This window comes from Eptesicus fuscus, chromosome 6 (genome assembly GCF_027574615.1).
Source record: "Eptesicus fuscus isolate TK198812 chromosome 6, DD_ASM_mEF_20220401, whole genome shotgun sequence".
Classification (NCBI taxonomy): Eukaryota; Metazoa; Chordata; class Mammalia; order Chiroptera; family Vespertilionidae; genus Eptesicus; species Eptesicus fuscus.
In genome coordinates this window covers 78,582,158-78,596,866 of record NC_072478.1, presented here as the reverse complement: position 1 = coordinate 78,596,866, position 14,709 = coordinate 78,582,158, and the positions used below count along the sequence as shown (strand labels likewise).

Genomic DNA, 14,709 nt, shown 5'->3' with positions numbered 1-14,709 from the left:
GAGAAGAGCTTGGTGAAATTGAGGACCTGGAAAAGGTAAGAGCATAGTGACCAGGGGATAGGGTAGCAGAGATAAAGTAGAAAGGTTAGGGAGTCAGAGGGCTGGGGGTGGGAATACCATGCTCTTTATGATTTTATCCTTGATCCTAAGAACCATTGGAGAATTTGAAGCAGGGTAATGACTGATCAGACTTATGTCATAATAGTTAAAATATATGGAGCATTATCATATAATTGGCTCATATTCAAGTGCTTTGTACACAATTTATTGGCTTCTACAGCTGCCTTATGAGTAGGCACTGCACTGATATTAATCCCATTTTATAACTGAGGCAAATGAGGTTACACTTGTGATTGCCCAAGGTCACCCAGTTAGTGAGTGGTAGAGCTGGGATTTGCAACAAAGCCTGATTGACCCCAAACTCTGTGCAATTAACTTTTTGGCCACTCTGCCTGTTACAGGATACTGGTACCATTTGAATAAAGCCTGAAAGGTAGTGATTCTAAAGAAAAGGAACCAAGAGAAGCCATTTATTTATTCACTAAATTAACTTATTGAGTGCCAGTTAAGTCCCAGACACTGTTCCAGGCACTTAAGATATATCTCTTACCTTCTAGCAGGAACAGATAGACAATAAACATAACTAATAAGTAAATTATATACAATATGTTTAAAGGTGATAAATACTATGGAAAAATAAAAAGAGCAGGAAGAGGAGGAGCCTCTTGGGCAAGAGAAACAGGAAATACCCTTAGCCCTAAAGTGGGAGCATGTCTAATGTATTTGAGGAACCACAAGGAAGTCAGTATGGCTGGAGCTGAGAGAAGAGGGAGAGAGGTAGATGAAACTCAGAGAGATGATGGGAGGAAGATCATGGAGCTCCTTGTAGGTCATGGAAAAGAATGAAATTGGACGTTATTAGAGGATGTGGGGTGGTCGTGGGTAGAAGCAGGGAAATCAGATAGGAGGCTGTGGCAGTAATCCAGACTATGGGGAATGTTTCCCCAGGAAAGCTGTGTAATCATAATCAAAGGCTTTTTGAGATCCCCACCAAGACATAGATCTTTACCATCCTCCCACACATGACAGCATCCTTGTTCTCTCTTATAAACTAGGCTAAAAACATTCTCTCTTTAGGATTTGTCAGCCTTTGTGGTGAGAGAGGATAAGTGTATACTGTATCTGCAGGAATTATGGGAGGGCCACTTCATCTTCTTTCTCTTCTCATAACTCTTTCTCAGTCTGCAAATAGCAGGTCTGTGATCTCCTTAGAGAAAAAAAAAATGGACCTGGGTTCTCTTTTCTTTTTCCAGTCTTTCTCTCCAGGGTAAAAAAACCAAACATTCTAATAGATTTCTATTACAGATATTTAAAGGACTGAGGATCCTAGGGGTTATTGGCTAAGTCAGTCCTGCTTTGATGTTGACAGCTTTTATTTTTTCTCATCTTAACGTACTTGGATAGATCTTCAGTTACCAGGTTTCTGTAAGCTCTTCCTTTAGTTGCAGCATAAAAAGCCAAAATGACTAGAAAGCTTATCATAGCAGAGGGGAGTGAGTACACAAGAGGGCCCTGACAGATTTCTTTTTTCCCCAAAAGCCAGGTGATACCTTATTCTGCTTTCATAGGGCACTAGTTAGAGTAAACAGTTAGACATTGTCCACAGCCTGAGGTTAGCCTGGTGGTCAACCAGTCCCCTGTTAGAGGCCAAACTTACCCTGTTGATAGAAGAGTCATAAATGTTTTGGGTCATTAGCCTTTTAATTGGAAATATAAGGTCCTTGGTTTGGGATGGTATGTCAGGTTTCTATGCAACAGTGTTAAGTTGTGATTAAAGAAGACACAGCTTAGCCTCAAGTTCCAGTTGCAGTGGGAAATTGGGGTGATGTAGCACTAGCTTTGAGGAAGATAGGATGTTTCTTGCTAGGAACTTCACCAGTCTACTCCTATTCTTGATTCACTGATTGGTGATTTTGAGAGCCATGGGCTTCAATGACCCAAAGTGGATCTGCCCTAGTATTCCTCATAGCCGTATTTGAATTATTAAACAGGATTTGTGAAAAGCAAAACCAGGGTGTGGAAAACAGTTTGTGAGTTGTTTTTTGAGGAGCAGCTTCTGTCTGCCCATCCACCCTGGGGTAGTGTGTTTACCTTCTCTCTCATCACAACTCCTCAGTGATTTACCACCATTTCTTCCTTTCTTGGTTTCCTTTTCTCTCATTGTCTTATCAGTGTTGTGGTTCTCTTTTTTCCTCCTGAGTGTTGACATAGTTCTCTTCTACCCCCATCTTTAGCACTCCCTTCTTCTACCTTGACTTCCTTTCCACCTGTCCCACCTCATTCTGAAGGCATCCTTGGAAAAGTTCTGCCCCCAGACCCAGATTTTGGAGCTTGATCTTCTGGACATGAGTGGGCAGAATGACTCCTTTCTTTCTCAACTCTAGTGAAATAACAAATGAGAAAACATCTTGAGAAAACTGAAGTGCTTATATAAATGTCAGCATTTATAATACCCTGGAATATCTTTGTAATAATAAAGATAATCTAGAACAGAACCTTTGTGACTCTGGGCTCTGTTGTTTTGGGGCTTTCAGAGTGGCAGCTGTTTTTGTAGGAACTCATGCAAGCTTTGATCTGTATCTGAGCCATGGTTTTGTATGCAAAATACCTGGAGGAAGGAGGATCAGAGGAGAGGTGATGAATTTTTGGATTTTAAAAACAGTATGTGAGGAAGGCTCAGTAAGTATTATTTATGCTTACGTTAGTAAAGCCTCCAGTTCGGAGTCTCCCTAGTTAGCTCTGCTATAGCCCAATAATCATTCCTCTTTATAAGGACAGATTAGGGCAGAAAAATCCTAGCCCTGTTTTGGGGTCTTAGCGGCAGAGCCAACTCCATACTTACTTCAGGTCCCTGGTTAGGCTATTTCTTCAGGTCTATGATACCAGGGACCCATCCATTTTGTTGGCACAGATACTCCAGATTGCCTTTTCTTTTTTAACTTACAGTGGAGTTTATTGCAGTAACATATTTTTCTGACCAAATGCATTCACTGGCTTAATGTTTATTTACTGAGCACCTAACTATATGCTTAGTGCTATTCTAGTCACTAGACCTACAATAGTGGGCAGATAAAAACCTCTGCTCTTGTGGAGTTTATGTGAATGTATAAGAATGATCTTCTAAGTGGTAAAAACAGGCTAGGCCCACCCCAAGGCAAGCAAAATACAGTTCTTTAAACTTGATTTCTCTGTTAGAGCCCTCTTCCAGTTTGGAAGGACACAGATAGGAAAGGGCTCTGTGGCATTTGGAGGAAAATAGTGGGTAGCAGTCACATTGTTGTTGGACTCTACCTTCCTGGCTTTTCCTGATGATTTGTAGAGTGGAATCAGCATGTGGGCAAGAGGCAGCTTTTGTAGCAACAAAGATATTTTCAAGGGATAGTTGAAGCTACTCCAAGAGGAAACTGGCATCCAGTCACCTTTCTGAGGAAGCTCTTCTTGTTCCAGGATTTTTTATTTGTATTTATTTCAGAGAGGAAGGGAGAGGGAGGGAGATAGAAACATAAATGATGAGAGAGAATCATTGATTGGCTGTCTCCTGCATGCCCCCTATTGGTGATTGAGCCCACAACCTGGGCATGTGTCCTTGACTGGAATCGAACCCAGGACCTTTCAGTCCTCAGGCCGATGCTCCATCCACTGAGCTAAATCCAGCTAGGGCTTGTTCCAGGATTCTAATGAAGCTTGGGAAAGGAGATATCCCCTCTTTCATAGAATAAAAGATAGATTGTCTGGACTTGAGGCTTTGGAACTTAAATAATAGCCTAGCCCGGTGCTGAATGATAGAACTTTATGTAATAATGAAAATGTTGGAAGATAAGAGATCAACCAGAGGACTTGTATGCATGCATATAAACATAACCAATGGAAGCAAAACTCCGGGGGGTGAGGGCATATATAGGAGTGGTGTGTGGGGGGGCAATGGTAAGATATGTAGGGCAATGGTAAGATATGTACACATATAATACCTTAATAAAAAAATTTGAAAAAAAAAAAAGAAAATGTTATGCACTGTCCAATAAATAGCCACTAGCCAGTATTGCAGGTCTAGACTAAAGCCTTTGAGAGTGAGGCTTTTGTGCAGCTTTTATCATGATTGTCCAGATTCAGTCAACCTTGGACTGTATGAAATGAGGAAGAGGGAAGAGAAGGATACTATTGTTATTTCTTCCTATTACTCTGCCAAATCCCCCTCTCCCTGCAATGGAGCTCCTTTTATAGTCCCTGACTTCTAATTAAAATAAACTTGAAAAAAAAAAATGTCTGTTGCCTCCACCGCCCCCCTTTGGGGTTAGACATCAACAGGAAGCATGACACCATTTAGTAGTGTTGCTGATGTTGGATCTTTGTGTTAATAGCTTGTATGTTAGGAGTAAGCTTTATGACTTGTTACAATATTAGAATTTTCCAGGACATGTTTGGCCTAAGCAATGAATAGGTGCCATTTCCACCAGTTTCCATACAGGTGCTCATAAATCATGTTAGTTTAATTAGTAGTTCTCAAATTTAAGATTATTTAAAAATTTCGTTTGTTTTTATAAACTCTTTCCTTGGTAGTTAGAAAGGCAACCATTGCTTTTCACTTGACTTTTTAGTTTTGTTTTTGAATAGTCATTAAAAGAAAGGCTATAGGAAGAGCTCTTCTTTCCTTGATGATGATACTGTACTAAGCAGTGCCTTTGTTGCAGATGGATAATGCACAGGACCTGCTTTCCTTCGGTGGCCTTCAAGTGGTGATCAATGGGCTGAATAGCACAGAGCCTCTGGTGAAGGAGTATGCTGCATTTGTGCTGGGGGCTGCCTTTTCCAGGTGAGCCACAAGAGAGGGGAGGGTGGGGATAAGGGGGAGAGATCAACCAAAGGACTTGTATGCATGCATATAAGCATACCCAATGGACACAGACACCAGGGGGGGGGGGGGGTGAGGGCATGAGCGGGGGTAGGAGGTGGGAGGGTCGGGGGGACAATGAAGGGATAAGAACACATATGTAATACCTTAATAAAGAAAAAAATAAATAAAGGGGGGGGAGGGGAAGAATGGACTTCTCATCAGCCAGGATTGTTTGGGCCCTTCAGGTGAATTCTAGCTTTACTCTTAGATGGAATGGCCCGGGAAAAGGTACACTTAAACTTATATACATCCCTATCCCTATTTCACTCTAATCTCAAACTAGAGTAAGGGTTTGATTCTGCTCTTATTCCAAGTAGATAAGAGTTTTCACCCAGGATGTCACCATTTATGGTTCTCTGTTCCCCCTCATCTTATATATATGGACATTTAATGACATATTTTAATATATTTTATTGATTTTTTACAGAGAGGAAGGGAGAGGGATAGAGAGTTAGAAACATCGATGAAAGAGAAACATCAATCAGCTACCTCCTGCACACCTCCTACTGGGGATGTGCCCGCCACCAAGGTACATGCCCTTGACTGGAATCAAACCTGGGACCATTCAGTCTGCAGGCCGACGCTCTATCCACTGAGCCAAACCAGTTAGGGCTTAATGACATATTTTAGATCACATTCTCTGTTTTATTCAAAGCTAATAAAAAGTTATATATCAATCATAGAGGAAGGGAGATGTACTCCCAAGAGTTGATCCTTTTGGAAGTGAAGCTACTTACATACATCTGGTAATGAATAAATTATGAACCTGACTAAGGAGGGTCTTTTGGGAAGAAAGTGTCTTCTTCCTAATTGTCTGGAACCAGTCAACATGCAATCAGGTTATCGGACCCTCTGAGTTGGCAGTTGTTTAAATTTCAATTAGTCTGGCTCGTGCTAGAAGGCTGATCTCTCCAAAGAGTGGATGCATCAAGGTACGTGGGCATCACTTTGTTATACTCATGCTAAAAATATCAAGATGTCTTTAAGCTATAGTTGGTCTATTGGACCTATAGTTGTTTCCAGTTTTGAAAATCTGCTCCTAAGACCATTTGTTTCTCTAAAACAAAAACCAGTATTCTATAAGGGAATAGAATAAGGGAATGGGTGGTGACTATTAGGGTTGTCTTGCTTGGATGCAGGGATTGTGATGTTGTAGGAAATAGGCTATTCTGAACATCTTTAGCATTGGAGACTTTGTTTTAAAAGTATTTCCTTTGCCTTTCATCCATGCTTATCTTTATTTAATTAGAATCTGTCTGATGTCCTCTCTTCTGAAAAGCTTCAGCATCTTTTTTTAGTAAATTAAGGGGAAAAGCAGGGAAGACCAGAAAAATTGTTCCATGAGGAGAGACTGAGCACTGCAGGCACTATTTCTCTCATCACTAACCTGCCTTGATCTTGAAGCCCTTCTGTGGTTGAGTTTTTGGCAGTCAAGGCTGTGGCCTCCAAGGGACTCCAGTTCCCTTGGTCTCACATACCAAGGGACTCCATTTCCCTTGGTCTCCCAGGATGCTCGTGCATCCACAGAAAAAGTGAAGAATCTAAGTTTGTCATTGATAGCTGTGATTCCAGCCCTGGAGAGGTCCCAGGTCTTATCCTCATAAGGCTTTAGAGGCTTGAGAACTTACTGAGGCTCACTTTTTGTTTCTTAAGCCATAAAAGAACTAAATCAAACATTATTAACATCTTTTTCCAGACCCTTTTTGGAAATCTTTTTCCTAATCCTAAGTACTTTCTTTCCACTTTCAATATAAACAAATGATCCTACTTGTTCCTTGCCATTGTTTCTGGAAACACTTTTCTTGGGGGAAACTGTGTAATATCTTGATGTCACTTCTTAGCTAAAGGAGACTAAGTGACTTGAGAAGTATGTATTGGGCCTGCTTAGTAGGCCATAACCCTCCTGGGGGCTGTGCCAATATGTGGTATTATTAAGACTTTTCTGTGATTGTATGAGGGTAAGACTGTATTAACATTTATGCATTGTCACTAAAATTTAAATAGAGATAAATATAAAATATTGTAGTTTATTGTTTTGGTGACAAGCATACTGCTATATTCAAACCAGTCTAGCTGGGCTTTTGATGGCTCACTGGAGGGCCGTTGCAGTGACAACATGGTATGGTGCCAGAGCTTTTGGAAGTCAGCAGCAGGCTTTTGAATATCCTGAAAATTGTCAATGTTTTATGAAAGGTAAGAATATTTCTAGGCAGAGAGACAGGTTTCAGTGCTCTAGTCTGATATTCATTATTTCCTCTTGATGTCCTAAGTATTGGTTCTGCAGCTTCTTCCCTGTCCCCAGCCTACAGGTGCACACAACACTACACTATACCACACACACACACACACACACACACACACACACACACACACACACACAATGATTGGATGAGCTTGCTCTTTGTCAAGAGGCTATTTAAGGGATAGTGAGCACATTGGAATCATGGAGTCCCAGGGTTTAGGGCTGTTATTTAGAAGTCATTCCTTCTAGTTTTCTGCTGATGGGCAAGAATACAGCTCAATCATTCCAAACATTTGAGCAATTCGGAGGACTAGGCACATCACTTTACCTAGAATTAGAATATCTAGTTCAAGTCCAGTCTCTACATTTTCTGGATGTTTGCCTATTGGCAAGTAATTTCACCTTTCTAATCCTCACCATTTGCATTTATTAACTAGGAACAAAAATAGGTGTCCTCTGCATTTCATAAGGTTAAGTGAATATGAAATAACATATACAGTAAGTCCTGTGAAAATGCTTATAAAGCACCTGTCAGTGATAAGGGATATATAACATCATCATGCTCATCATGTGTCCTTTTTATTTTGAGTTTTCATTATGAGGCAATTATTTCTTTTGTCTTTACAGTACAAACCTTTACTTCCTTATTTTCTCTTCTGTTAAGGTGCTTAAGTTCTACCCATAGCATAACTCTTGGTGCTAATCTTCCTATTTCATGAGGGTAGGCAAATAATCTTGCTGCTTTATTTTCCCACCTGTCTTAATTGTTTAATAAGGCCTTACACACATCTATGGATGAAGAAATCTCTTCCTTGGTGTTAAATATGAAGCGATTATTCCAAGATCAAATAGAAAGAATTAATATAAATGTAGTTGATGTGCCACTGAATGTTACATGGTCACTGAAATAGTTTGTTCCCTTATTTAAATACTAGAGGCCTGTTGCACGAAGATTTGTGCAATAGGCCTTCCTTCCCCTGGCTGCCAACACTGGTTTTCCTCCGGCATCTGGGACCCAGGCCTTCGCTCTGGCCGCTGCCTTCCATCTTTGCTCCGGCTGGAGCCTTCAGTCTTCTCTTTGGCCCGAGCACTGCTCTTGTAGCTCCCTCCACCCCCGCCCTCCCCCTCATAGCAGGCATCCCGCCCCGCCCGGCTGCTCTGCACCTGCATGGGTGCCCAGAGGTCTGGAGCGGCTGGGGGGCGGGGCCGCTGCCACATCATTGTTGGGTTAATTTGCATACTCACGCCTGATTGGCTGGTGGGCATCACGAAGTGATGGTCAGTTTGCATATTTCTCTTTTATACGTGTAGACTAGTAGCCCTGCACACGAATCCGTGCGCCAGTAGGTCACTGCCGCCCTCCTGTAGCTGCCCCCCCATAGCTTGCTGCCTTGCCCCCTCCTGTAGCTCTCTGCCTCCCACTTGCTTGCTGCCCTGCCCTGTCCTGTAGCTGTTCGCTGCCCCACCCTCCTACAGATCCAGTCATTACACAGTTGGTCGTTACGCCTCAGGGCGTAATGGATAATTAGCATATTCTTCTCTTTCTATATAGGATTATTAATACTTATTTATGGGTTGCACACATACTCATTTTCTGCTGTTTGTTGCCTATGGATAAGGCAGGTCAAACTCTTGTATAAGAAGATATGTGTAGATAGGGAGATAGGAGTCAGATGCTTTTGGCAGCTTCATCTTTTTATGGTTTCTTCTTCTCGCTCTCTTTTTTTTAAACCTCTTTTCTTCTTCAAGTCAGTTATTTTCAGTGGCTTTTCTATGGCCTGATTTCATCTCATGATGGCACCTGTGTGTGTCTGTCTATATCTGACCTACCAGGATTCTGTGGAGTCCCGAACAGGTCATTTGTATTTCTGTGTACAGGAAATCTCAGAAAGGCCTTGTGAATTTCAGAGGCCATGCAGCCTTCTGTAATCCGGTTTTTCTTTAACATTCTCAGCAAACTGTCTGCCTCCTTTTGTTTTCTTTTCTTTTCCTATATGTAACCTTGACCTTTTTATATATGTATATATATTTTATTGATTTCAGAGAGGGAGAGAAAGATAGAAACATCAATAAAAGAGAATCACTGATTGGCTGTCTCCTGTATGCCCCCTACTGGGGATCGAGCCTGAAACCCAGGCATGTGCCCTGACCAGGAATCGAACTATGGCCTCCTGGTTCATTCAGTGACTCTCAACCACTGAGCCACACTAGCTAGGCTGTAACCTTGACCTTTTAACTGTTAATGTTAAATTATCAAGAAATTGATGTGCTCACACTAGGGAGCACTGACTTTTGCTGTTCTCCTGCCCTTGCCTCAGTCACTTTCAGTGTGGTCCCTCGGCCTGGCCTGCACCCTTGGGGGATGTTGGAGAGCCATTTTCAGCCCGATCCCCATGGCCCAGGCCGAGGGACCCCACCAGTGCACGAATCTGTGCACCGGGTCTCTAGTCAATGATAAGAGAGAATCATTGATTGGCTGTCTCCTGCATGCCCCCTACTGGGGATTGAGCCCACAACCTGGGCATGTGCCCTTGACCAGAATCGAACCTAGGACCTTCAGTCCGCAGGCCGATACTCTATCCACTGAGCCAAACCAGCTAGGGCTGCTCAAACCATTTTGTATCTATTAAATTGATTAGCATATTAACCGAGATTGGCCATAGCTGTAGCTCTTAAAGCTACATTCAAAGTCTTATTTCTTTTTTCTAATGGCAATTAATGACAAATGGAAATAAACTCTAAGCCTGACCAGTCACCCTGAGTATTACAGAAACCAAAACTTCATTTTGGGGAAATAGGCATCACTTTGTTTAACTTGTCCCTTTAGCGTTTAAAAAAAAGAAATCTATCTTTGTGATGTGCTCCTGCCTCCTCCACATCCTCTGTGTGGCCGCCATCAGATTTTTGTTGTTGTTCACTACCTCGTTCTTAATTTCTTCCCTGGATAACTCCAGTCAGAAAGGTTCTTTCCTTTCAACTTCATTAGCTATTGTTGTTTGAACCTAAACTAACTCTAATATATGCAATTCTCTGTGCATGCCAGGTCTTTTCTCTGTGTCTCCCCTCTCTCCACAACCCCCCCCCCCCAAAAAAAGTGAAAGCTTCATGAGAATGGAAACTTGTACCTAAGTCTACCTACAGCAGCTTAAAGCATTTCAAGGTACAAATTAAATGGCTTAACACAAAAGCTGAACTCACCAGAAATCGGTGAGAGGAATGAAGTCACTAAGAGCAGGGAAGCTTTTTATTTTTCTCTTCTATTTTGTTTGATTTTTAAAATAATGCATATGTATTATTGTTTAAAATTTAATTACAAATATAAGTAACAAAACAAAACAGAAATGTGAGATTTCTGTATCTAGCAAATGGTGGTTTACATTCCCTAAGAAGCATTCTTGGTTCAGAATATCTGAAGATAACTGGATTAAATATTTAAACATTTCTTTAAATGCTCAATTCAGCTAACAAACTGTAGGGCCACTGCTTTGCATAACTAAAGGGGAAATGAATAACATCATATTCTTTATACGGAGGCCCTGCAAGAAAGAGAGAGAAGGCTTAAAGACAAATATAACGGAAAGCACAAATCCTAAGAGAGATGGAACAAGGAAACTTACAGCTGTTCTGGGGACACTTGCCATTCCCTAATGGCCAAGAGCTTTTGGTTTTAACAGGCTTTGTAACTTGGGGAACAGGAGACAAAGCCTACAGCCCGTGAAAGGGAGAATTAAAAAGGAAGATGAAAATCTCCCACTCAAAAGGAGATATTAAGGTAATTTGGCTTTGAATAGAAGAGAGAGAAATTCTCCAGAAAATTATTTACCCAGTACAGCCCTAAAGTGCATTTGGACTGGAAAATAATATTCCTTTTGTGGTCTGAAAATATCCAACCTGGGAATTTAAAGTGGTCTCAATAAATAATAAACTGGAAAAAATGTTTGCAAGTTATATTACCAACATAGCATAAATATTACTAATATATATAAAGAACACCTAAAAATAGACAAGAAATATGCTAATAACCTTGTAGAAAAATGGGGTAGATACACACAACTGATAGAATAAAAGAAATGTAAATGACTTAACCATGTGAAAAAAATGCTCAACCTCATTCATAAGATAAAGACCAATTAAAACTACAGTGAAATAATGTTTCTCACCTGTCATATTGGCATAAGTCCAAAAGTTGATAGCTTCTCTTTTGGTTTGTGGTTACCATGTCCTTCATATATACCAAGCTATATTTATAGCCATCTGTTTAAAGCTGATGATCACTTAAGTTTGAACACATTCTAAAATCACTACTATTTTTAGTCACCCGCCCCTTCACCCCCCATGGTTCGGTCATTTTTTTACTTCTTTTGTGTATGTGTGTTTGTGTGTATTTCTTAATTTAGTGTTGTAATTACACATGATCTTTCTACTTTTGCCTTTTAACCTTTGTACCAGCTTTATTGTTTGTTTATCCACTGCTTTTATTATGTTTGCCTTTGTCATACAGTTTTTTTCTTTGTGATATTTTCTTATTCATATTTTTATCTTTTTCTTTTTAAAAAGTGGTGATAAGCCCGGCCAGTGTGGCTCAGTGGTTGAGGGTTGACCCATGAACCAAGAGGTTACTAGTTTGATTCCTGGTCAGGGCACATGTCCGGGTTGTGGCTCGATCCCCAGTAGGTGGCGTGCAGAGGGGCGCCAATTGATGATGTTTCTCTTGCATAGTTGTTTCTATCTCTCTATCCCTCTCCCTTCCTATCTCTCTAAAAATTAAAAAAAATGTATTTTTTAAAAAGTGGTGATAAACTCATTCAGCCCTTTCTTATCTGGGTAGTGCTTTATCTCTCTTTCAATTCTAAATGATAGCCTTGCAGGGTAGAGTAATCTTAGTTGTAGGTCTTTGCTTTTCATCACTTTGAATATTTTATGCCATTTCCTTCTGACCTGCAAAGTTTCTTACGAAAAATCAGCTGATAGTCTTATGGGAGCTCCCTTTTATAAAACTAATTGCTTTGCTTTTGCTACTTTTAATATATATATTTTTTATTGATTTTTTACAGAGAGGAAGAGAGAGGGATAGAGAGTTAGAAACATCGATCAGCTGCCTCTTGCACACCCCCTACTGGGGATGTGCCCGCAACCAAGGTACATGCCCTTGACCGGAATCGAACCTGGGACCCTTGAGTCCACAGGCCGACGCTCTATCCACTGAGCCAAACCGGTTTCGGCTGCTTTTGCTACTTTTAAGGGTCTCTCTTTGTCTTTAACTTTTGGTAGTTTAACTATGATGTGTCTTGCTGTGGGCCTCTTTGGGTTCATCTTGTTTGGGAGTATATATGTTTCCTGGATCTGTATGTCTGTTTCCTTCACCAGGTTAGGGATGTTTTCAGTCATTATTTCTTCAAATAGGTTTTTAGTCTCTTGCTCTCTCTCTTCTCCTTCTGGCACCCCTATGATTCAAAGGTTGGTATGCTTGCTGTTGTCCCAGAGGTCCCTTAAACTGTTCCTATTTTTAATAAATATATATATTTATTTATTTTTGATGTTCTGATTGGGTGTTTTCCACTATCTTGTCTTCCACACCACTGATTCCATTCTCTGCTTCATCTACTCTGGTGCTGATTGTCTCTAATGTATTCTTTATTTCCATTATTTTATTCTTCATTTCTGACTCGTTCCTTTTTATGGTTTCTATCCCTTTGTTGAGGTTCTAACTCAGTTTATCTATTCTTCCCCTAACTTCATTGGGTATCCTTATAACCAGTGATTTGAGCTTTCTATGTGGTAGATTGCTTGTCTTCATTTTGTTTAATTCTTTTCTGGATTTTTGTTCTGTTGTTGCATTTGGGACATGTTTCTTTGTCTACTCGTTTTGACTGAATTTTTGTGTTTGTTTCTATGCATTAGGTAGATATGCTATGTCTGCTAGTATTGGCAGAGTGACCCTATGTAGAAGGTGTTCTGTGAGACCTGATGGTGGAGTCTTCCTTTTCACCTGAGCCAGGTGATCCAGGAGGGTCTGTTCTGTGTGTTGTGTGTGCCTTCCTGTTATAGTTGAGCCTTAATTGCTGTTGACATGTTAATGGGTAGAAATGACCCTCAGTCTGACTGACTATGAGGGCTGGCCATGACCACAGTGGACAAGCTGTTTTGTGGGGGCTGACTCCATGGAACAGGACTTGCTTTAGTCAGGCTCTGGTACCAGCCAAGTCTATCCTTTGGGTGTGTCATTTGGGGAGCTGGTTGGGTGGTGCTCTGGTATGGTCTGATGTTGGCCATTGGGTGTGTTGTTTCTGGAGCTATTGGGAGGGACTCCAGTACAGGCCAAGGTCAGTTGCCATTTGTACCTGTTTTTTGGGCTACCTGGTGGGAGCTACAAAGTGGTTGAATGCCGCTTGTGCTGGGCTTTGGGCTGCTTGGCAAGATATACAGGGCACGCAGGGCCAGCCACTGCTTATTTGGTGTTTGTGGACCTTTGAGAGATTTTAGGAAAGTCCGGAGCACAAGCTAAGACAGGCAGCTTGGGTAAAAAAAGCCCCTGGAAGCAGCTCTGCCAGGCACATGGGTTGAGTGGGGCTGGGTCTCCAGGAATCATCAGGGCAGTTAATGTATTAGGATTTTTTATTTTCATCTGTACTGCATATATAGTTATATCTCCCTTATCATTCCTAATATTATTTATCTGTGCTTATCTCTTTTTTTTACTTAGCCAGTCTTGCTAGAGGTTTATCTTCTATTGGTCTTTTGGTTTTATTAATCCTTTTCTCCCCTTTGTTTTTGATTTAACTTATTTCGGCAATTAAATATTACTTTCAGCTATATATTCTCTTTGAGTTCATTCTTTTGATATTTTTTGACCTTTCAAATTGAATGCACAACTTATTAATACTCAATCATTTTGTATTTGAAAATAAATATAAGGCAGATTTGTCATAAACACACACACACACACACATATATATGTCCTATATAATAAAACCCTAACATGCAAATCAACTGAACGGCAGAATGACTGGTGGAATAACCAGTCGCTATGACACGAGTTGAGCATCTGCCCCCCACAGAGGGAGATCGGCGGCAGGGCTGGCTAGCAGGTAGCGCCAGGCTGCCAGCCAAGATGGGTGCGGTGGGGGCCCCCCAGATCGCCCCGCCCGCCGGTCACCCCACAGATGGCCTTGATCACCGGCCAGGCATAGGGAACCTACCCTGTATATTGGGAACAGTCTCTTAGATTTAAAAATTAAAACCTGGCAAGGCTACTCTAACAGTGAAAAAACAGGATGATGCAGTGGCTTGCACATTTTATGATCAGCCCTGATTCTGACACTTTTAACTGTGTGACAAAACCAATTACTTAACTTCTCTCTGCTTCAGTTTTTCCATCCATAAGATGGGGGAATGGTACTATTGCCTCAGAAGGATCATGTTATGTACTACTTTTTATGATCAGGGCAAAAAAATGTGGCTGCCCATACAACAGTAAGATGCCTTTCACCTGTATGAAAAGTATGGTCACTGGTGA

At 41.1% G+C, this 14,709-nt stretch overlaps 1 protein-coding gene across 2 annotated transcripts in view; it reads left to right on the top strand.

Moving 5' to 3' along the window:
* The window catches only part of SIL1 (SIL1 nucleotide exchange factor), a 230,013-nt gene that overhangs the window by 158,565 nt on the left and 56,739 nt on the right, over positions 1 to 14,709 (top strand). For both annotated transcript variants that reach the window (XM_028147602.2, XM_054717900.1), the window contains exon 7: positions 4,749 to 4,870. In XM_028147602.2, the coding sequence (XP_028003403.2) occupies positions 4,749 to 4,870 (122 nt within the window). The remainder of the gene's footprint in view (positions 1 to 4,748; positions 4,871 to 14,709) is intronic.